Source organism: Ceratotherium simum, chromosome 3 (genome assembly GCF_057802395.1).
Source record: "Ceratotherium simum simum isolate JZ-2026a chromosome 3, ASM5780239v1, whole genome shotgun sequence".
NCBI lineage: Eukaryota > Metazoa > Chordata > Mammalia > Perissodactyla > Rhinocerotidae > Ceratotherium > Ceratotherium simum.
This window is the reverse complement of record NC_141902.1, coordinates 94,830,014-94,852,294: the sequence shown is the minus strand read 5'-3', so window position 1 is coordinate 94,852,294 and position 22,281 is coordinate 94,830,014. Positions and strand designations below refer to the sequence as shown.

The window sequence follows — 22,281 nt, the reverse complement described above, 5'->3', positions numbered from 1 at the left end:
ATGGAAACCCAGGATCGCCATGGCAAGAGTTAGGGGTATGAGGTTAGTGGGGATGCTTTGGACAATTTGAGAAACAAGTGGACTGCCTTGTATTGGCCCCTTCCCCTTTCCCAATCTGAACACAAAGCAAGGAGGAAAGACTCCAGCAGGAGACTTCAGTTCCTAAGGGAACAACACTCCTCCCTCAGCCACAGTATTTGCTTAAACAAATGTTCAGCTAAACTCTTACTAAAAACGTCAAACCCACCCAGGCGAGGAAGGCTGTGCTTTACATCAGTTAAAATGTTATATTTTCATTTCCTCAGGAGTGACACTGATACATTATAAATAGTTCTTTATTATGAGTTTATATAGTGCGTCATATTTAAAATAAATTGCATTTAAAATATTTAAACTAATTCCTGAATATAAGCAATTTATTCTCATTATTGTTAAAACAACGTTCCATTGAAACCTTTAAATCTGAGGACACCACTACTCACACACACACAGGAGGATAGGGCCAGTAGTCTAATAGTGCTGTTTACAATAGTAGTATAGACTTTGATTTTCAGAATAAGGAAATGATTCTAGATTATCCATGATGAAAAATAAATATTATTCTCATATGTCAGCAATACTTTCTATGTGTTCTTAGATCCCAGCTATGGTTTGGTGTGAAAATTACCACATCTCTGGTTTTAAGAGCCACAGCATCAAGTAAAAGCTGCCGCATCACACCCAAAGCCCTGCTGACCTTTCCGGGGTTCTGGGGCCAGTCTATCAGCCCTCTGTTCACCTGCTTTTCAAGAACAGGCCCTGGGCCCACATCATCCCCTTCAGCACACTGTGCGGTGCCTTTGGCCTTGACGAAGGCTTAATGGTCCCACTCTCGGGGGCTCCGCTCCTCGCTGTCCTCCTCCTCCTCCTCCTCCTCAGAGTCAGCAGACACTCTCTTGATTCTTTGGAGCGCCGCCTTGATGCTCCTCTCCAGGTCGCTGGTTGGCTTCTTGCTGGGGCTCAGGCCAAGGTGGGGGTGAACTTTCTTCAGTTTGACCCCTTGCCGTATGGCAGCCAGAAGGTGCTCATTGACTGAGGCACAGGGAGGGGGCAAAACAGGCACTTCCACTTTCTGGAGAGGGGTTCTGCTACGCCTTAAGGAGGCCAACACCTCATCCATAGATCCTGAAATTGAGTAAACAAAGCAAGTACTATCAAGAAAACATACTCTTTCTCCCTGAGATGCCAAGACATTTTTGTACTAGTTAAAGGTGTTAAGTCACACATCAGTTAACACCATGATTCAAACAAATAATCATCATTCCATTAAATAAATGCTTTATTTGCTAGCAAAATCAACTATAAGCTCCCTCTTTGAATCCAGGATAGTTTAATTATCAATATTTTATCTTGACCACTTATTTTCCACTACTTCTTCAAATCCATAGCAATTCACAGGCACAGTCATGGACACTTCTGTTAGGCTGTTTTTCAAACCACAGATGTCGTAATCTTTTCATGTGATCCTGAAGAGAGTTATGGATGCCTGGGGTGTAAATAATCTGACCCAATGTGCATGACTCAGATACCTCTGAAATTGTATCTCCCCCATATCCCTTCCCACCCTTGAAAAAGCTCTTTTTAAAATATACCCTGCTGTGTTTCTCTAACTTCAGTCTTGGATATTAGTCAGTGATGACTCCTTCTGTGACAGTGAAGTGTGTAGGTTTCCACACACGAAAAGGCTTAAAGTAAAACTTTCATCAGTAGCTCAATGGAGGGGGCACTGGCACATTTCTGTACAGAGTGTGTTTAATTCCACCTACGTTACCCTGAGGTAACTTACACATTCTATTTTTGAGGGTGTGAAATACTATCAAAACAAATTAAATCAGAGTTTCGAGGCCTTGGTGAGGAGAAACTATTTTTCACTCTGGCACCTTGAAACCCCTGAGGGGGTAAAATCTCTTAGCACCCGCTAGAGATGGGCGGGACTGTGACCACTAATCTAGAAACCTTCCAGGTACGGCTTCAAGGGTATTTCTAGTTCAGGACTGAAAGGCCACACACTGGCTAACAAAATACTATTTAACTCTGGATTTAAACCTATAATATTACAGTTCCCTTCTAGGAGTAATAAGACAAACTCACTATCAAGGGCATTTTTTGGTGTAATTCACACTTTCTTATCCTTGCCAGTGGAATGAGGCTGTGTGAGTGAGTTGAAGAGGGCTTCCCAACACTGCACTAAGCCCAAGCTGGGAATGAGGCCCCCACATCCAAACTCTAGTCCAGGCACAGGCATGCAAGCTCTTGCTTTTCACTCACACGATTTGTTGCACACCCCATGGAAATGGGCTGTTGGTCTCCACCTCATAGTGTGGACATTTTCATTTGTACCTGGTTCTAGGTACAGTGAAACCTTGAACTCAGAAGAACCAGAATACACACTTAACCAGAATTTATATCATTCACATCACTGATCACAGTACCCTTGCACGTTCTAGGTGGAGGTGCTCAGGCACTCTTTAAAACAAATGTACACAGCTTTTTGCTAGGATTTATCTAAAACATACACACACACACAGATACATCCCAAAGCAGTAAGCTCCAAGTCTGGGCAGATTTAAGCCAGTCTCAATAGTGAACTAGACGTCTAAACCATAATTAGAATTATGAGTGAGAACTACAGCCCTCTTTAAACAATGCAATATTCTAATGTACTCAGTGTTCTGTACTTGCAAAGGCAAAGAGTGGTCCACTTTTTTTTTTGACCACTTCATTTTAGAAAGATTTCCCACAGGTTTCTCAGTCTACAGTCAGTCTGTAAGAACCACCTTCCATATTCTGGCTAATATTCCTCTACAATAATTACCAACCAATATTCTGCTTAAAATGCGACAATTTAATTCTGTAAAGGACTCAGAATGCAACAGGAAGCTTAATTCAAAGCAACATAGAAAAATATTCAAATGGCAAAAATCAAACACATACTGAAGTCTTAAGAAACTTGAAATAGGTTGACTTTTAACAGCCTCAGAGACTCCCAACTCATGTAACCATTACATGTATAGAGATGGTTTCTTTAGCATTTATCAGCCTCAGATTTAGGCTCTGCTAACTTTGCAACAATAGAGTAATACTTAAGGCAACAGATACTGGAGGATTTCAACACTGCACAGAATTCTGAAAAAGCCTTTGACTGGGAGTCGATGGCTTCTAAAGCTAGAATGCTTCAACTGCTCAACAGCCCACAGCGAGCCGGGGCAGAGTCCCAGCGGATTACCTGGGCATTTAAAACAGTCTGAGGAAGCATGCCGTCTCTCAGCAGGTGATTCACACACTAGAGGAAGTGGCTGATCATCTTTTACTGAAGTCCTGAGGTGTAAATTCTGACGAGTTGCAGATTGAGAAGAAAAGGACCTGGCAGGGAGGGGCGGTGGGAGAGGGGGTGGCGGGGGCGGTGGTGGTGGTGACAGTTCCTCACTGGATTTGGAGTGTGTCTGGTCACCAACTGGAACAGAAACCTGGACAGGGATATTTCCAGGACAGTCTTGACAGTTGGGGGTTTTCAGATTGCTAACTTCAGATGAGGGAGCACTTCTGGTTTTCCCAGAGGACTGATGAATTCCCACTGTCCTCTGAGAGGTCGGCGAGCCTGTCTGCTGGGAAAGTCCACCTGGCAGGTTTGGAGCCACAGGCTCTGAGCAAGAGGTCTTCCGTACAGACTGACCTGGACGTCTCTGAAAATGAAAACTGCTGTGAGAAACTTGCCATCGAATGCTGAAACTTTCTATAAATAAATGAACACTGAAGAGTTTCTGTGCATAGACCGTTCAGTTCACAGTGGCTCCTTCTCACTGTACAGCCACCCTTGCTACTAAATCTATATAAAAGGATAAGCATTTATATCCTCTGATATAATACTTTCTCTGTAAGAATAAAAATATGAAAGGATACATACAGATGAAAATATTCATAATATTTTTAGTATGAAAAATCAGAAACTTTAAATACCAACAATAGAAAGTTAGCTGAAAAAATGATGGGGAATTTATTTAAACTATTAGGCAGCCATGAAAAATCATAAATAGTACAAAGTCTGTGAAACATCCTAAAAAAATACAGATAATGCAGTGTTAAATTTATAACCATGTGAAAAACAGATAATGAAAAATACCAGGAGAGTGGACCTCAAAGTGACAGTTATAACAGGAATTATGGATATTTCTTTTCTCTAACTTTTAGACTTAGAGTAAATTCTATAATTTAAAAAGTTCTGACCTCTCAGGTATTAGCGTGATAAAGAAAAATGAAACCCTACAAAGAACCAATCTTAAAGGGTTTGAGGGGGTCCCTAAAGAAGGCACTGATTAGCCAATAAAACACATAAAATGTTAATACTGTGTAGCCATTAAAAGGAACTAGATCTATATATCTCAAAACGAATACATCTCAAAAATATAATTTAAGTGAAAAAAGAAACTGGCAAACGATGTATACAGTATGATACTACTAATGTAAACTTAAACCAAAAACAGACACCAAACTTAAACACTGAATTCAAGTTCACACTTCAAAAGTGGAATTCATGATAAACTCAAAGAGCATTTCTCTCTCTCTCTCACATTCTTCTAAGTCTTTTCAGAGCAAACATCAAAACAATGGCAACCAGCCCCAAACCTCACTGATGCAGCCACTGGTCAGGCAGCTGCCATCCTGCGGCTTTAGTCAGACGTCGTACCAGTACAATTAGAATCCCAGGAACTCTGGGCCAGACGCCAGGGGTCGTCCAGCCATCCCCTGCTGTTGGGGATCCCCAACCACCCAAGGATTAGCATGTCGCTGTGACTCCAGCCTGTTGAGTTGTCCTTATATCGCTGGGCAGTCTGTCGCCCTGCGGGCTCATCCAGGGCAAATGAAATACTTTACTTCGTAACAGCCCTTCAGATATTTGAAAGTACCTCTTCTGGCTCAACAAGTATCACATATCGCGTGATTTCATTTCCAGTATTCTCCCTCTCCTCCTTACTCCCTTCCGAATGTGCTCAAATTGGCTTTGCCCTCTTCCAGGGTGGCACTTCTTGGTAAGCAGGGAATCCCCTCATTCTTCAGAAGATGCTTCTGTTCGTCCTTTCTAAAAACTCACGAGCTCTTCTGCAGCTTCATCAAAATGACTCACATTAAGCTGAAGGAAACTAAGTTCCCAAAGTTCTTCTCCCCTACAATTGAACACACACACACACTCCCTCCCACTGCCCCCCTGTATCAGTGTACACCTCCATAACAGGTTTTTTGGTTGAAAACTTGCAACTTAAACCAATTTGAGGTCGTGTTGGATTTTTAACTCATTGTTCCAGTTTGTTGAGAGCTTAGGCTGCCTGATTCTGTCATCTTCCATCTGTCTATCCCTCTCACCTCCATATCTGAAAAGGTGATCACTGATCTGACTGGTTCAGGGCTAAGGAGCTGGACTTGCATCCCTCGAATCCCTTCCTCCCACTGACTCCGTTCCACAAATCAGTACCCTCTGGTGACAGCTGACCGAGCAGGTGCTCTCTACCTCATAGCTCTACATTCATCCGGTACTCACGGAGCTCCCCTTGAATTCTGTCTTCCCCTTTGGATTCATGTCCAGGCCCCCATCCAGTACGATTAAACCAGAATATCTGGAGGTGTGATCTGAGCATCAGTACTGAGCATCGGTACTTTTTAGAAGCTCCTCAGGTGATTCTGATGTGCTGCCCAGGTTGGAGAATCCCTGTTGCGGCTTGGAGTTAGACCTGGCTCTGTGTACCCTGGAGCTAAGCTGTGTAACCTCTCTCGGTCATGGTTACTCATCTGTAAAGTGGTGAGGGTAATCTCTCTCAAACTTGTTTTAAGAATTAAATGAGGGGCTGGCCCGGTGATGCAGTGGTTAAGTTCATGTGCACTGCTTCAGTGGCCCGGGGTTTGCAGGTTCAGATCCCGGGCTCGGACCTACACGCTGCTCATCAAGCCATGCTGTGGCAGCGTCCCACATACAAAATAAAGGAAGATGGGCACAGATGTTAGCTCAGGGTCAAGCTTCCTCAAGCAAAAAGAGGAAGATTGGCAACAGATGTTAGCTCAGGGTCAATCTTCCTCACAAAAAATAACAATTAAATGAGAATGAATGTGAGTGCCTAGCACAGTGCCTGGTATACAGCAGGCACTCAATAATGGTCAGAGTAGTAAGCACATTAGAAAACAAGATGAAATTAGTATGTCATGATTTATTCACTCCAGCAGCCCCTACTTTTCTTGTTGGTATCACATAGCGCACCTTCAACACCTCATTCCAGAATCTTGTCTGGGAGTGGGTTGTTTCCCCTTCTGGGGGCAACAGTAAACTTGGGTCTTTGTGAAGGTGTGTGTTGGGGCTGTGTGATGAGAACAGGTTTATGTTTTATATTCAACATGTTTTATGTTATTTTTAAATAAGTATTTACTTTTTTTTTTAAACGTATTCACTTTTAACAGAGCACTTTACTATACTTAGGTCACAATGTTTCTTTGACTGCATTTTAAAGAATTCTTTATTACAAATGAGGAAAAAGCCAAATTTAACTATTTAACTATTTTTCGTTCTCCCTGCAGGTTGACACCAAGGTGGGCAGAGTCAGCACCACTCAGTCAGGAGGGGAGAGCAGGAACCCTAGCGTGTGGCAATGTCAAAAATATTTTGATGTTCTAATATTTTTGGGTTTTATTTATGTACTAAAAATAACAGCATTTGGGGCCGGCCCCATGGCTTAGCGGTTACCCACACGAGCTCTGCTACTGGTGGCCCGGGGTTCAGATCCTGGGCACGCACCGACGCACTACTTCTCCGGCCATGCTGAGGCCGCGTCCCACATACAGGAACTAGAAGGATGTGCAACTATGACATACAACTATCTACTGGGGCTCTGGGGAAAAAAAAAGGAGGAGGACTGGCAATAGATGTTAGCTCAGAGCGGGTCTTCCTCAGCAAAAAGAGGAGGATTAGCATGGATGTTAGCTCAGGGCTGATCTTCCTCACAAAAAAATAAATAAATAAAAATAAATAAATAAATAAAATAACAGCATTTGGGGAATATTTTTGCGTTCCAAATTATCTGTTCATAATACTTTATACTTTTCTCCTAGGACGAGTGATCTTCATTTATTTCTCCAGAAAATGTAGGTGTGGTGATTAGTTCTAGAACTTACCTCTTTAAATGCTCTCAATCGTTGGAGTGTTTTTTGGTGTTCTTGGTTTATCCATTCTTTTTTCTTTTGCTCCTCTTCTTTTATCTTGTTTCTTTTCTATATTTAAACAAACATATTTGTAAATTTCTCAAAATAAAAGTCTTGAGAAAGAAAGGAGCCGTGACGCAATGTTATCACCTCCCCACCACCAACAATGTCAGCTCCCCAGGCTGCAGGACTGGACTGCACAGTCTCCCCAGGGTCAAGGCTGATGGCTGCCGGTCTAGGGCAGCGGAGCTCCAACTTCCACAGAGTTAAGCCAGTGTGTCACATCATGCAAATATAAACATTTTTCTTCAACTACTCACCATCTGAATACTATGATGCTGATGAAAATATTTTATACTTTCTTCAGCCTGTTGTAATCTGAGTTGATGATTTTCTTTGCATTGATCCTGGTGGAATAACACAAATCACCTACATGGTTTTTAATATTACCATGGGTTATAGCATAAAAGGTTAAAAGAAAAAAGCATTGCATCTGGACTCTAAGTGTAAGGCATTCATTAATCAGAGTTCCTGGTGTGGCTCCATGGTACTGCCTCCTCATCAATCATGTGATACGGGCTGATGGGCTGCTAACAGGGATCATTTGCTCCCAGTCAGGAAGGCCACAGCTTTGATCTAGTGCTTCGAGAGATGAAAAAGCAAATCCTCCAACCCAGTGGAAATGAGAGGACACACAGGCAGTCTCCTATTCTTAAGTGGGATGTCCCGTAAGAATCTGTTTCAATGCAGTTGTTTTAAACAAGTTTCCCCATAATGTTACAAATAATATTTCCAAAAACCTAAGCATATCCAAGCTACAAATACCTGAAAAATTATATTAAAAACCACATTTCAACTATGCTTAACCATTATTAGTTTGCTACCGTTTTATGTAATCATGGAGTTTTTAAAAATTAAGAAAAAAAATCACATACCCAATATAAGGATTCAAATAAGCTGAATATTATCTCTGACTGATATTTTATAATCAACAATCCACAATAAAATAAATTTTAGAATTTACTATAGCTGATTATTAGAAGTTTCTACCTAATGTGATTTTTAAAATACCTGTATAGGTAACAGGCATTCAACAAATAGTTGTTGAATGAATTAATTAAAATCTAGAGATTATGATAAATGCTTAAATCCAAAAGAAAAAGAATCTTTTTAAAGAAGAATATTTAAAATATATTTTAATTGCAGCCACTGATATCTACACAAACAAAAAATTAAGCACCAGCAAAAGCCTTATTTTCAAGACTTCTTTGTCTTGCATATAAGAAGAAATGCCTTGAAGAGGAAAGAAAAGAAGGCTGCCCGGGCACTCCTACCCTTCTTCTCCGGAGACAGGCTCTCCTAGCACAGAGCCTGCCCCGTTTAGACTCCAGCCGCTGGCGCTGCCGGCTGAGTTCCTCCACCTCCAGATTCTTCTCGTCCTGCAGCCCCATTACACCAGCGACGACGGTAAGTTCCTCTGGACTTTCACACGGATCGTAATAGACAACTTCATCCTGTTTATCTAGAAAATATGAATGATTTTTTAAAACATGTTTTATTATTAAAAATAATGCATAAAACTTTTTTTAATGTAGAGCAAGTAAAGATCACTTGTAATCCCATCACCCAGGGAGGAGCACTGTTAACACTTATGTATGTATGTATATGTGTACACACACACACACACACACACACACTACTTATTTGGCTACACATATCAATAAACAGAATTCTTAGAGAACATCTTCCACGTGATGGAAACGTAATTTTAATGGCAACACAGTATTCTCTAATTCAAGCATTCTCTGTTGTTCTTCAATGTTCCATTATTATCAATTTCACTGTGATGATCATCTCTGAATATAAACCTTTGTGTACATTTTTTATTACTTTCTTAAGCAGATGAATATTTAAGGCTCTTGATAGCTATTGTCAAATTGCCCTTTAGAAAGACAACTTACATTTTACCAGCAGTATATCATTAAGGTGCCTTAATAATATTTAATCTTGATCTCATATTGATTTTTTAAAAAATACATGCTAAGTGTAACAAATTCAAGCCCTATAAAAGTATATAAAATAAAAAGTGAAATTTTCTTCTTCCTTCCCCAAACCTTTGGAATCTCATTCTCAGAGGAAACCATTCTGAACAATTTGGCATGCATCCTTCCAGATTAACCTTTTTCTAATAGAATTTTTTTCCTAAATATGTAAAATGCTTATGACCTGAAATGACTGTAAAGGTTTTTGAATACCTAGGATTAAATGAAATGTCAAGGATCTATATGAAGAAAATTATTAAACTTGGAGGAACTTTAGGAAAAGAAGAGACTTAAGTAAATGGAGAGACCTACCATGTTCTTGGATGGGAAGATTCAAAATTGAAAAGATGACAATTCTCCCCAAATTAATCTCTAATTTTAAGCACAATCCCAATAAAAATTCCAAGAAGTTTCTTGTTTTTTTGTTTTGAACTTGCCAAAATGATTCTAAAGTTCATGTGCAAGAATAAAGGAGTGCGAACAGTCAGAAAACTTGTGGAAAAGTAATGAAGGAGGTACTTGCTTTACCAGATACTAAAATGTGCTTCCACTACAATAATTGGAGCAGCATGGTCCTGGCACTAGAAGCCATTCACAAATCAATGAAAGAAAATAACAATTCATCAAGAGATCAAAACAAATATAATAAGTCTGGATGTGAGACAGGTAGCAAGTCAAAGCAGTAGGGGAAAATGTTCTTAAAATCAGTGATTGCGACTGCCAACAATTTGGAGGGAAAAGTTAGATTCCTACCCCACATCAAAATAAATTTCACCTGGATTAAAGAGCTAAATGTTTAAAAAAACAAAATCATAAAAATACTAAAAGAAAACATAAGTATATATTGATATAATTTTGGGATGAGGAGGACTTTGCCAGGTATAACAGCAAAAGCAGAGACATTGATAGATGGGACTTCATAAAAATTAAATATTTCAGGGCCAGCCCCATGGCATAGCGGTTAAGTTCGAGGACTCTGCTTCGGCAGCCTGGGGTTTGCGGGTTCGGATCCCAGGTGTTGGACCTACACACTGCTTATCAAGCCACACTGTGGCAGCATCCCACATACAAAATAGAGGAAGATGGGCAAGGATGTTAGCTCAGGGACAATCTTCTTCAGCAAAAAGAGGAAGATTGGCAACAGATATTAGCTTAGGGCCAATCTTCCTCACCAAAAAAAAAAAAAGGCAAATATTTCTGCAAGGCAAGAAAAAGCAAATGACAGGGAGACATTATTTGCAACATATGACAGATAATAGAGTAATATCTTTAATATGGAAAGGGAACATTCCAAAGAAAAATGGGCAAAGGCCATGAATAGGCAATGAATAAAAGAAATACAAGTGGCCAGTAAACATACAAAATTGCATTCAACATCACTTGTAATTAAATAAATGAAAATCAGAAGATGCCATTTTTTTCTACGAGGTAGGCAAGAATTTAAAAGAATGATATAAGTATGGGGAAACAGATATTTTCATAATCTGCTGATGGGAGTGTCATTTTGTACAACCTATCTAGAGGGCCATTATGTAGTATGAAATTTAGAAATTAGAAAGTAATAGAGTTGAGGAAAAAATGTATACCAAATGATTATTGTAGTGTTGTTTTAACAGATACGTGTCAAAATATAAAATTTGCATTATCTTTGACCCAATGATTCCATCTTTAGAAATTTATTCCAAGGAAATAATCTGTCCTATACACAAAGACCTGTGTAAAGGAAGGTTCTTCACTACCACACTGCTGCTCGCAACAGTGAAGAACTGAAAATCATGGTGTATCCAGACAATGGAATACTGTGCATCCATTAAAATTTTTGATGTTTCATTACTTACTGAAATGGAAAGATGGTTATTATGTATTACATGAAAAAGAGATTATTGAACAGGATATATAGTTTTGGTTTAAAAAATCATCAGCATACAAAAAAGGCTACAAAGCTATACAGCAAATTATTATTACTAAGTATCTCTAGATGATGGAATTGGGGTAATAATAGTTTTCCTTTCTTTGTTTTGCTTTGTGTTTAACAATGAATATAGTATTTGAATAATAAAAATACTGAAAGGAAACTTTATTTAGAAAATTTCAGTAGATGTTTTAATTTTATTTATTTTTTATTTATTTATTTATTTATTTCCCCCAAAGCCCCAGTAGATAGTTGTATGTCACAGCTGCACATCCCTCCAGTCGCTATATGTGGGACCTGGCCTCAGCATGGCCAGAGAAGCAGTGCGCGCCCGAGATGGAACCCAGGCCGCCAGCAGCAGAGCGCACGCACTCAACCGCTAAGCCACGGGGCCGGCCCCTCAGTAGATGTTTTAGACAATGTATAAGTAGTAATTGATAACATGGTCTGTATTTCCCTAAATGTGTAATTTAAACATTTTAATATAAACATTTAAATAGATATTTTACCTTTTATAAGTCTTTTAATAGAGTCCAACTGTGTAATAAGCAGTATTTCTTCATATTTTAATATCTCGAATTTAACCTCATATAGTTCTAGTTGAACTTCATAATACTGTATTTCTAATTCATCTACAACATTTATATTTTTTTCTTGTTCTGGAAGATCTTCCATCTTGTTTTCATGAAAAACATAAGAGCAAGTTAAAATAATTAGTATATTAAAAGCGAACTTTAGAAGCATGCAAGTTATTTTCTATTCCTTGTTCAGTACCAAATATAAAAAAGCAAAGAGAGAAGAAACACTTTTCCATTTCATTTAATGAAACAAAAATACCTTATTCAACATCTGTTACAAATGCTTTATTTCACCTTGAAATATATGAGAACATTTAGGTTTTGAGAAAAACAAATGGCAATGAGGTATGTACAATGTTTTCTGCTTGAAAGTCATAACATTACTATTAGTCAAAAAAATTTAAGTGACTGTGACCTTAGGATGAAGCCCCTCTTTGATTATTCTAAAGTTGTGCTGAAAACATTGCTTGATTGATTTTAAAGTATATTACTTACTTCAGTACTGAGCTCAATGTTATTATCAAGCGAATCCTACAATATAATATTTCAAAAACATCTTGACCAAAGGAAAAACCTTATGGCCAACCTTCCATAGTCTCTAAATTCTCACCAATAAGTGAAGAAAGGAAGCTCTTTAACAATGCCTGGAAAGAAGGTGCTATCTAAAATAAAAGTGTATTTTAAAAACAAAGTTACATTTATCTTTGTCTTACCTTTCCCTGAATTTCAGCTCTTCTGTGATTTAAACACAGCTCCTTGGCTCTCATGAGTTGCAGAGTCTCCCGAGCTAATGTCAGCTTGAGTTTTTCTAATCTGGGAGTGGCTGTGGCCCAGGTAGCCTGGCCAAATCTCTTCTCATCCTGTTCCATTTGTTTCTGCATTCCTGTTGGATTATAATTAATAAACTAAAACATAATTACAACTCATGAAAAAGGGAAAAATTTATTCCAAGCTAATTCTTTGTTTATTGCCTTCCATAGTAACTGCAAAACATTCTTTTTAACGGAAAAATTGTTGTATTTTAATGACTTTATTATTGTCACAAAAATAATACATGGTCACTGGTATAAAACTTTAGATACTTCATTTAAAAAAAGAAGAAGAAAATAATAAATCATGAATCTCACCTACTTGAGGCAATTGCTTCTTACATTTTGGTGCATATACTTCCAGACTGTTTCTATGTCTAGCTAGACAGGCTTATATAGATATTTTGACCAAAAAAACCCCATTTGATCATCATTCTGCTTTGTAACTTGTTAATTTCACTTAATATATTATGGAACTGTGGCCATTCATAAAAATAGATATAGAGAATTATGCTTAATAGCCACGTGGTATTCCATTTTATGAATGTACTGTAATTTGACAAACTGATTGAGAGACATTAAGTTGTTTCCCTCTTTGGGACTATTATTGACAATGGTTTAAGATTAGACAGAAGTCCTTCCCCCAGCCCACCAGACCCACGTGGTCTCACCCTTGCCCTTCTTGCCAGCATTCTCTCACACGGTATTCTCCGTACTTCTGTGCTCCAGCCCCATGGGCTTTCTTTAAGCTCCTCAAACTTGCCAAGCTCCCTCAAGCCAGAGGGCCTTCATAAATGCTATTCCTTCTGCCTGGAACACTCTTCCTTCACTTTTTTGCTCTCTCAACTTCCATTTACCCTTCAGATATCAGGGCAAGTGCCACTTCTCAGATGCCTTTGCTGACCACTCTGACTGAGACTAATTTCTCTCTCATGGGCTCTCAGAGCCCCATGTTTCTCTTCTTCATGTGGCTTCTTGCCACTGCCATTTTCCATGTGTTTGAATGAACATGTAATTAAAATGTCTCTCCCCTCACCAGACTGTACCGTGTCTGTTTATATTTATCCTTATATTGAATCCCCAGTACTTAGAAAACACAGTGCCTGGTGCTTAAGAGGCACTCAAATGTTTTCTGAATAAAATGAAAATTACACGTGTCTTAGAATAGCATTTTAAATTATTACCTGCTAAGGCTTTTACTGTTTCTTTAAAATAATTCACCGTAATATCTTGAATAGAGACGATAGCTTCCTCAGCCCGTCTGGCCCATTCTTGGGCTTCTCTCTGCAAGGCAACTATCCTTTTAGGCCCCAGATCATCTTCCTCCAGGGACTTCTATAGAGAGAAGGGAAAACTGTGTGAGTAAAAGAGAATGGTAATGTAGAGCCATTAGGAAATTGAAAGGAAACTGGTCACATGGATTATTTCAACTACTTTTATTACTACTACTTAGTCAATTAAATTTCATTCATTCAGCAATTTCTTAAGGAGTATGAATAAGGCTCTAAGCTGGGCACCACCTGGAAGACAAAAGGATACTCTGGGGCATAAATTTTTTTAAAAACCTACTTTCACTTTGCATTACTAGGTTAACTTTTTCTAGAGAGAAATGCTGTCAAGTTATGTTTCTCTATTGATAATAATAAACAATTGTTTAAATGAGATCTGGGTTGTTAGGCACTCAGCATAGGGCCTCGTATACTCAAGTGTTAGCTGTTGCTGTGGGTTTTTTTTTAGGGATATGGTGAGAAGCTTTTCTATACTGTGATTCTTTTCTGAAGAGCAAAAGTAATAAAATAACCTACAAGATAGTAAAACCTGTATATTCATGATTATGACATGTACTATGTCACCCAGCATCTAATTCTTCTATAAAGCTAGTAATATAAGGAATATACACAGTTAGCCATCAGGGAAATGTAAATCAAAACCACAATGAGATACCACTTCACATCCACTAGGAAGGCTATAATCAAACAGACAGACAAGAACAAGTGTTGGCGAGGATGTGGACAAACTGGAACTCTCATTTACTGCTGGTGGGAATGTAAAATGGTGCATTTGCATTGGAAAGCAGTCTGGCAGTTCTTTAAGAGGTTAAACATAGAGTTACCATATGACTTAGCAATTCTACTCCTGGGTATATATCCAAGAGAAATGAAAACATATGTCCACATAGAAACTTGCACACAAATGTTCATAGCAGCATTATTCATAATAGCCAAAAAGTGGAAACAACCCAAATGTCCATCAACTGCTAAATGGGTAAGTAAAATGTGCTATATCCATATAGTGAATATTATTTGGCAATAAAAAGACATGAAGTTCTGATACATGATACGACATGGATGGACCTTGAAAACATGCTACATGAAAGGAGTGACACAAAGGACCACATATTATATGATCTTATACAATATGAAAGGTCCAGAATAGGGAAATCCACAGAGGCAGAAAGTAGATTGGTGGTTGCCTACAGCTGGGAAGGTTGGGGGATAATGGGGAGTGACTGCTAATGGGTGTGGGGTTTCTTTTTGGGGTGATGAAAATGTTCTAAAATCAGACAGTGGTGATGGCTGCACAACTCTGAATATTCTAAAAACCACTGAATTGTACACTTTAAATAGGTGAATTATATGTTCTGTGAATTATATCTCAATAAAGCTGTTATTTAAAGAAAGAAAAAATATACAGGAAGTAAAGACTATCCAAATAATAGACTTTCAAAACAATGAACAGAACTACTTTCTCCACAGGTTAGAGTGGCATGAATTTCATCTAAACACAATAGCATTTTTATGGTACAGTAGCCTGGCGGGGGTCATGAGTACCTGTGTGGAAGGATGGCCCAGTGCAGGGGACAGAGATCAAGAGATCTCTCTGATGTCTTCTGATTCCAGCTGGTTGAGACCCAAGGAAAGCTATTTAACCCCTCTGGGCTCCAGATGCACTTGTTAACACTGGGATGATCATGCCTATTCCAGCTAGTGTCACAGGGTTGTGCCCTGGCTCAACGAAGTAAGAGCGATGATGGCATTTACTAAAGTTTAAATTACTGAAATACAATTCAGAGCCTTGCTATTTAAATTTTCATCCTATTTCTAAGAAATTCACATGTGTCCTTAGAGGCTGAAAATAAGCTAAAGTAAATAGGCATCACATCAAAAACAAGTCATCAACAAAGAACGTGTTCAACCCTTGAAAATCTGCAAAAATCTTAATGTATTGAGAAGATGACCAATGGCAATGTCTTCATTTTTATCAATTTTTAAAAATAAATTCAATATATCTACAATATTATCTAAACCTAAGGGTGAACCCAAAGTGCAGACATAGATTGAATCTTAAATGTGACCAAATATGTGAAAATGGTAAATCTGATAAAATACAAATATAAAGAAAACATACCAAAATATCAAGTTTACATGAAGTTGCAACTTCTCGCATATCCCTAAATGGCTGCAGGAAATACTGGAAGAACGTGGTCGCCACAGTGACTAATTCCTGGTATGCTTTATCTTCCTCTCCATAGACTTGCATTAATGCCACCATGGTGTTGGCTTTTTCATGCCGTTGAAGAACCTAGAAGGCAAAATGTAAATAAAGCTCAAGTATGAACAGTGTTTATAAGATTATACCAAACAAACTAAAGAAACCTTAATGTTCTAAACTTTAATACATCAATTTAAAATACTGATTAAATATGAAAATGCTATTGTCCTCCAACCAAAATGCCCAATAAAACAAGAATGTAACCGGCCTGGTGGCGTAGTGATTAAGTTCACACGCTCTGCTTCAGAAGCCCTGGGTTCACAGGTTCAGATCCCGGGCGCGGACATATGCACCGCTTATGGCTTGATGGCATTGATGCCATGCTGTGGCAGGTGTCCCACATATAAAGTAGAGGAAGATGGGGAAGGATGTTAGCCCAGGGCCAATCTTCTTCAGCAAAAAGAGGAGGATTGACAACAGATGTTAGCTCAGGGCTAATCTTCCTCACCAAAAACAAAACAAAACAAAACAAAACCAAGCATGGTTTTGTTTTATTAAATCATTCAGCATTGTGCTTTTGGAGACTGTTTAACAACATGGGGACTTTTATAATAATAAAGGGTGGGAAAAACAGAGTTCAAAATTTTATCTCAACTACGTACAAAGTACTCTGAGAAAAGGACTTGAAAGAATCATCAAATATCAACAGTGGTCATCTTTGGGTTGTAGACTGTGGATGATCTTTTTTCATCACTGTTCTGATCATTAAGGTTTTGTGAGGCTGTACTCCTTTTTTAAAAGCTCATGAGGACATTATAGAGATGCCTCCAAGTATTTCTGCAGCAGGTTGACTCTCTTATTTCCCCAGGTTAATATTGCCACCAAGCCCCGGGCAGAGTAGACTCATTTAGAGTCACAACTCTAGTTGTGGCTCTAGTCTCTGCAGAGTGCTTCTTCTGAGGCAGGGTAGAAAATAAACTGAGCAGTTTATAATCTAGATAAACTCATTTGGTAAGAAATTATCTTACCCCTAGGAGAAGAAAAATAAAACCAAGTAATAGTATAGAATTTTTTTCTCAATCAGTACATTCTTAAATTCTTCTATTTCCATCCCTCTGCTTGAGGATAAAGTGATCTGTGTTCAGCTGTAGTTTTATCCAGGTGATAAGAGTAGTATTAAAAAAAAAAAAAAGCAAAAGTTTCCCTGAAGAAAATTAAAACACACACACAAAAAAGTAAACTTAAGACAAACTGGTACTTTCCTGCCCTATTTATTAAGACTATTCAGAAGAATTCAAAACATTCAGCTTCATTTTATATATACTAGCAATATTAGCAATTGGTCTAATTCTAGAATCAAATGCTCTTCTATTCTAAATATGAGGTGAGTATTACGATTATTTATACACATTTCCATGGATGTGGTATACTGTGTATTTAAGCCCTCCCCTGACCCTCCATTTTTAAGTTCCAGGTAAACGACACCTACACTAGCATGAATAGCCAGCTCGACAGTATGAACTATACTAGTGCTACAGTACCCCTGGATGAACTTCAATTCGGGTAAACTATAACTTTTACGACAGTAACATATATATATATATGTTCGTTTAAGGAAAAACCACTTCTTTCTGTGAGAAACCAAGTGTCTAAAAAATAAAAATTGGTCTGATACAAAATGATAAAGTTGAAGATCAAAAGTTCCCTGGCCTGAAACTGCCCCGTGGTTTCCTCACATTATAAAGTGAAATCAACCCATGAGAAGTGGGTGTGTGGGTTTTAGTTTACACGTAAAACCCACAGAATAAAATGACACCACTAACAAATTCTTTTGATAAAATCATTTTAATTCAAAAACTCATTCTAGGGGTAAAGGGGCACATGTGTACGGTGATGGATGGCAACTAGACTTCTGGTGGTGAACACGATGTAGTCGATACAGAAGTCGAAATATAACGATGTACGCCTGAAATCTATATGTTATAAAGCAATGTTACCTCAACAAAAAGGGGAAAAAATAAAAACCTCAGTCTATATTTAGCTTGAGAGGATATAATCAGGATTTTGCATTGTTGCTGAATTCTTCTCTTACACCTCCCCTTTCTCAAAAGAATGCACAGAATAATCATTCAGATTAAGAATGGCCTATAAGGAGAAAGGGCCAGCAAGAAGACAGGTCCAGAGTGTAGATATGTGCCGTATTTTCTCCTAATCCTTTCTGTGAACCCGTATTCCAACCCCCCCCCCTTAAGCTCTATAAGTTTACCCCTCAATTTATGAATTGTTCGGTCTGTGAAATTACATCTTTCAAGCTTTAAAATCGCACTCCTGTTGCTGCTCTTCCAAACTGATGAATAAAGCTCACTTCCTATCGGCTTTCCATGTGGCCGAGTCTTTATTACTCAAAACACCTGTCTCCTAGAAGCCCCTTCATCCTCTAAAACATGTGTCTCCATTACTATCTGCCCTCATACACAGGACGTGGCTCGTTTCCGCTTAGCCCGTGTTGTTCTTTCCTACGTGAGCGGCTGTTTTCAGTTTTGCTTTCGGTACTTGCCGGCATTTCCCGTCACAACGGGCCGCTCCGCCAGCATCTTGAGTGCAAAGGGGAAGGGCCCACCCGGCTGCTGACCGCGCACGGACTCGGCTCGAGTGCAGCCTGTCCTCCCTCCAGCCCCGCACAGCTCCCCGGGGGGCCCCTGCGGGGAAGGCCCCCGCGCGCCTGCGCCCTCCTCCTCCTCAGCCCGGGACGCCCGGTCGCAGCACCCTCAGCGCGGCGCAGCCTCCCCCCACCCGGCGCACCTGGCGCAGGCGCGCGCCCGCCTCGGCCCACCGCGCGCGCAGGGCCCTCTCCCGGAACTCGCGTGGGCTCTCGCAGTCGGCCTCGCCGGCCCCGGCCGGGAAGAGCGCGTCGCGCACCGCGGCGGCGCCGCAGCCGTCGGCCGCCTCGCGCAGGTAGCCCTCCAGCCGCCGGCACAGCTCCTGCAGCGCCGCCTCGCCGGGGCCCGCGCGCGCCGGCCACAGCAGCGCCCACAGCCCGAGCGCCAGGCCCCAGGCGCCGCCGCCGCCGCCCGCCTCCAGCCCCGGCGGCAGCGCCGGGAAGCAGCGCTCCAGCGGCGGCCACAGCGCCGCCAGCTGCCGGTGCGCGCCGCGGAGCCCGGCGGCCGAGAGCAGGCCGGCCCAGCTGGGCGGGGGCGCGGCGGCCCCGGGCTGGGGCTGGGGCTCGGGCTCGGGCTCGGGCTCGGGCTTGGGCCCCGGCCGGCTCCCCTGGCGCCGCCGCCGCTGCGCCGTACGGTCGTGACAGGTCACGGCGAACTTGCCCTCCGCGTCGTTCCAGGCCACGAGGAAGCGCAGCTGGTGTCGCTCGGGCGCGGCGAAGAGGTCCTCGCGGACTGGCACCCAGCCCTCCAGGCTGTCGGGCTGCTCGTCCCCCAGGGCCGCCGGCGGCCCCGGCCGCGACATCTTTCGCTGGACTGTAACCCGCATCCGTGGCCCCACTACTGCCCCCCTCTGGCACTTTTGATTGGCTATCTGCGGCCCGTGGGGCTTCCAGCGGGCGTCCGGGATTGATCGAATAATAGAAGGGAGGGTTCGCAACAACCAATGACAAGGTCAAAAAGTCTGCCTGCGACCCGGCTCTCGGAATCCATCAGTGTGGCAACCTCGTCTGGAGCCCGGGAATTACCGCTCTTGGCTCTCCTTCTCCACCTTTGTACATAGTGACGGTGAATAAATGTTCGTTAAATGAACGAGTTATTGTCTAAGTCGCCTACACTGGACTGTGAACCTCTTGAGAACGGGGACCCAGCCGATTTCGTCTTCTGTCATCAGGACCGTAGTGAATACGTGGTTCCTGCTCTCAAGAATGGTACCAACTTGCTGGAGAGATCAAACTTTATATTAGACGTCATAGTTATTTATTGAGGGGCTCTAAGCGCCAAGCCCTAGGTAGAAGTCACATATTTATTGTTATCAATTCAACAGGCTTTTATGGAGTGTCTGCTGTGTGCCTATGTTGCCAGGGAGGCAGAGGGGCATACAAGAAAGATATTTCTGTCTTCAAAGCATCCCAGCTCCCAACCAGCATGTTGAAATACCATATGTCCTAACTTCATTTTAGAGAGAAGGAAAATGAGACCCAGAAAAGAAATTTGTCTTAAGATACACACTCAGGCTAAATAAGACCACCTGGCTCCTAAAGACCCCTTTAAGAAGATGGGAAAATCTAGCTTGCATGGGAAGATGGAGTGTGGGGTGGAGCTGGACCTGTTCATGCGACAGGGAACACCACAGCCCTGGTCTCTGCGGAAGTACAGTACCTGTCACCCCCTGTCCTGTGAGTGCGCGGAGACAGGGAGTGGAGGTGTGGAGAGGGAGGGGAGGAAGAGCCCTTCACCCAAACAAGGCTAGTGAGGTCTTCATTCAGGAACCAGTGAGAGAGCTTTTGAAGGTTTTGAGCTGGGAATGCCTGGAATCCTCTTCGCACTTAATGTTATGCCCAAGGTAAAACAACAACAGAACCAGCCTGAAGCTATGGTCAGGGCATCTCTTCCCCTGGAAGATGATCCCATGGCCTCTAGGGACCTCTGTGGAATGTAGCTTGAAGGTCTGAAGTTGCCTCTGAAGGTGCCCCCCCCCCCCCCCCCCCCCCCCGTTTAATGCCTTTGTGTGTGTTTTGGGGGTCTATGGGGCCTTGGACTCAGAACTGCTGCTCTGGCTGTCACCCCGTCCTCGGAGAGAGAACCGTTTAGCTGAAGTGAAGTTTATGTTTTCTCAAACTATTTTTTTTGTATATTGTTTTAGCTAATATGAGTTACTTGTAATTCTTTAATAGTCTGTTTTAATATCATTTTTGTATGTTCTTTACAGTATGTCTTTTTACTGTATTTGTTTTATACTATTTTATCCTTTCTTGTAGTCTTTCTAATTCATTTGCTTTTTCAAAATGAGACGAGCAGGCTTTCTAATTATAAAAGTAATTTCTATTTTGTGTGTGTGAGAGGGGGATAAGTTTGTATACTCTTAGGAAAAAAATATGGAAAAATACACACCAAACCTAATAATTGTTGTTACCAGGATGCATGACTGGTTTATATTCATTTTATGGTTCTTTTGTAGTAATTTGCTTTTTTCTAAGCCAAATATCATATATTATTTTACAATAAAAAATATTTTAAAAAATTAATAAAAGGTATATATTATAAAAATAGACACTATCAAAGATATAAAGAAAAAGTAAAATAACTCAAAAGAGATAACTGCACTCATTTTGTATGTGTGTATATATATAATATAAATATATGATTATACTATAATATTTTTTGTGTGTGTGAGAGAGATCAGCCCAGAGCTAACATCCATGGGAATCCTCCTCTTTTTGCTGAGGAAGACCAGCCCTGAGCTAACATCTATTACCAATCCTCCTCCTTTTTCCCCCCAAAGCCCCAGTAGATAGTTGTATGTCATAGTTGCACATCCTTCTAGTTGCTGTATGTGGGACGCCGCCTCAGCATGGCCGGACAAGCGGTGCATTGGTGCGCACCTGGGATCTGAACCCCGGCCACCAGTAGCAGAGTGCGTGCACTTAACCACTAAGCCACGGGGCTGGCCCCTATAATGATATTTTGCATACTCCTTTTCTACTTATAAATATGTTGTGGACATTTTCCACATTAAAAAAATAGGCATTTACATCATTATTTTTAATAATTGCCAATATTGAGTTGACTATATTGTGATTTATATAACAAATTTCATATTGATAGATGTAGATAAATTTCAATTTTCTGCTAATCTAGACAATGCTGTGGTGAACATTCTTGTACATACATCTTTGCATAATTTTTTCTTTCAATTTTTTTTGCTTTTGATATTTTATTTTGCTTCCAGTATTTTTATATTATAGATACCTGGCAGTAATGGTATTTTAAAAATATAATTTTGATTGAGGCCTGAAAAAGCAATAGATGTAAAATTCTGAGAGTAAATCACCATATGTAGACTTTTAAAGGAAATGGTCCAGAACCCAATTTATGCTCTCAGCTGACTCAAGAAAATAAAAATGGATCAGAGTGAAGAAAAGAGGATGTGTGGAGGAGACTGGTGAAGTGATTTCTCTGGAGAGAGCTGTCATTGGGCTAGGGGGAGGGTTGGAAGTCCCACCCTCTACCCCCAAGCCTAGTGAGGGAGTCTTCAAAGCGACCCTTCAGAGAGCTTGCTGTATTTCCTAC

At 40.6% G+C, this 22,281-nt stretch overlaps 1 protein-coding gene across 1 annotated transcript; it reads right to left on the bottom strand.

The window, feature by feature from the left end:
• Window positions 1–398: 398 nt before the first annotated feature.
• WHAMM (WASP homolog associated with actin, golgi membranes and microtubules) lies at window positions 399–19,552 on the bottom strand. The gene is made up of 10 exons (XM_087429015.1): window positions 18,854–19,552; window positions 15,968–16,141; window positions 13,744–13,894; window positions 12,464–12,633; window positions 11,682–11,847; window positions 8,553–8,740; window positions 7,539–7,625; window positions 7,192–7,287; window positions 3,266–3,722; window positions 399–1,164 (listed from the first exon to the last, which is right to left on the bottom strand). The coding sequence occupies exons 1-10, from the start codon at window positions 19,535–19,537 to the stop codon at window positions 857–859; spliced, it is 2,481 nt and encodes an 826-aa protein (XP_087285141.1). The 5' UTR covers window positions 19,538–19,552; the 3' UTR covers window positions 399–856.
• Between the last annotated feature and the right edge of the window lie 2,729 nt (window positions 19,553–22,281).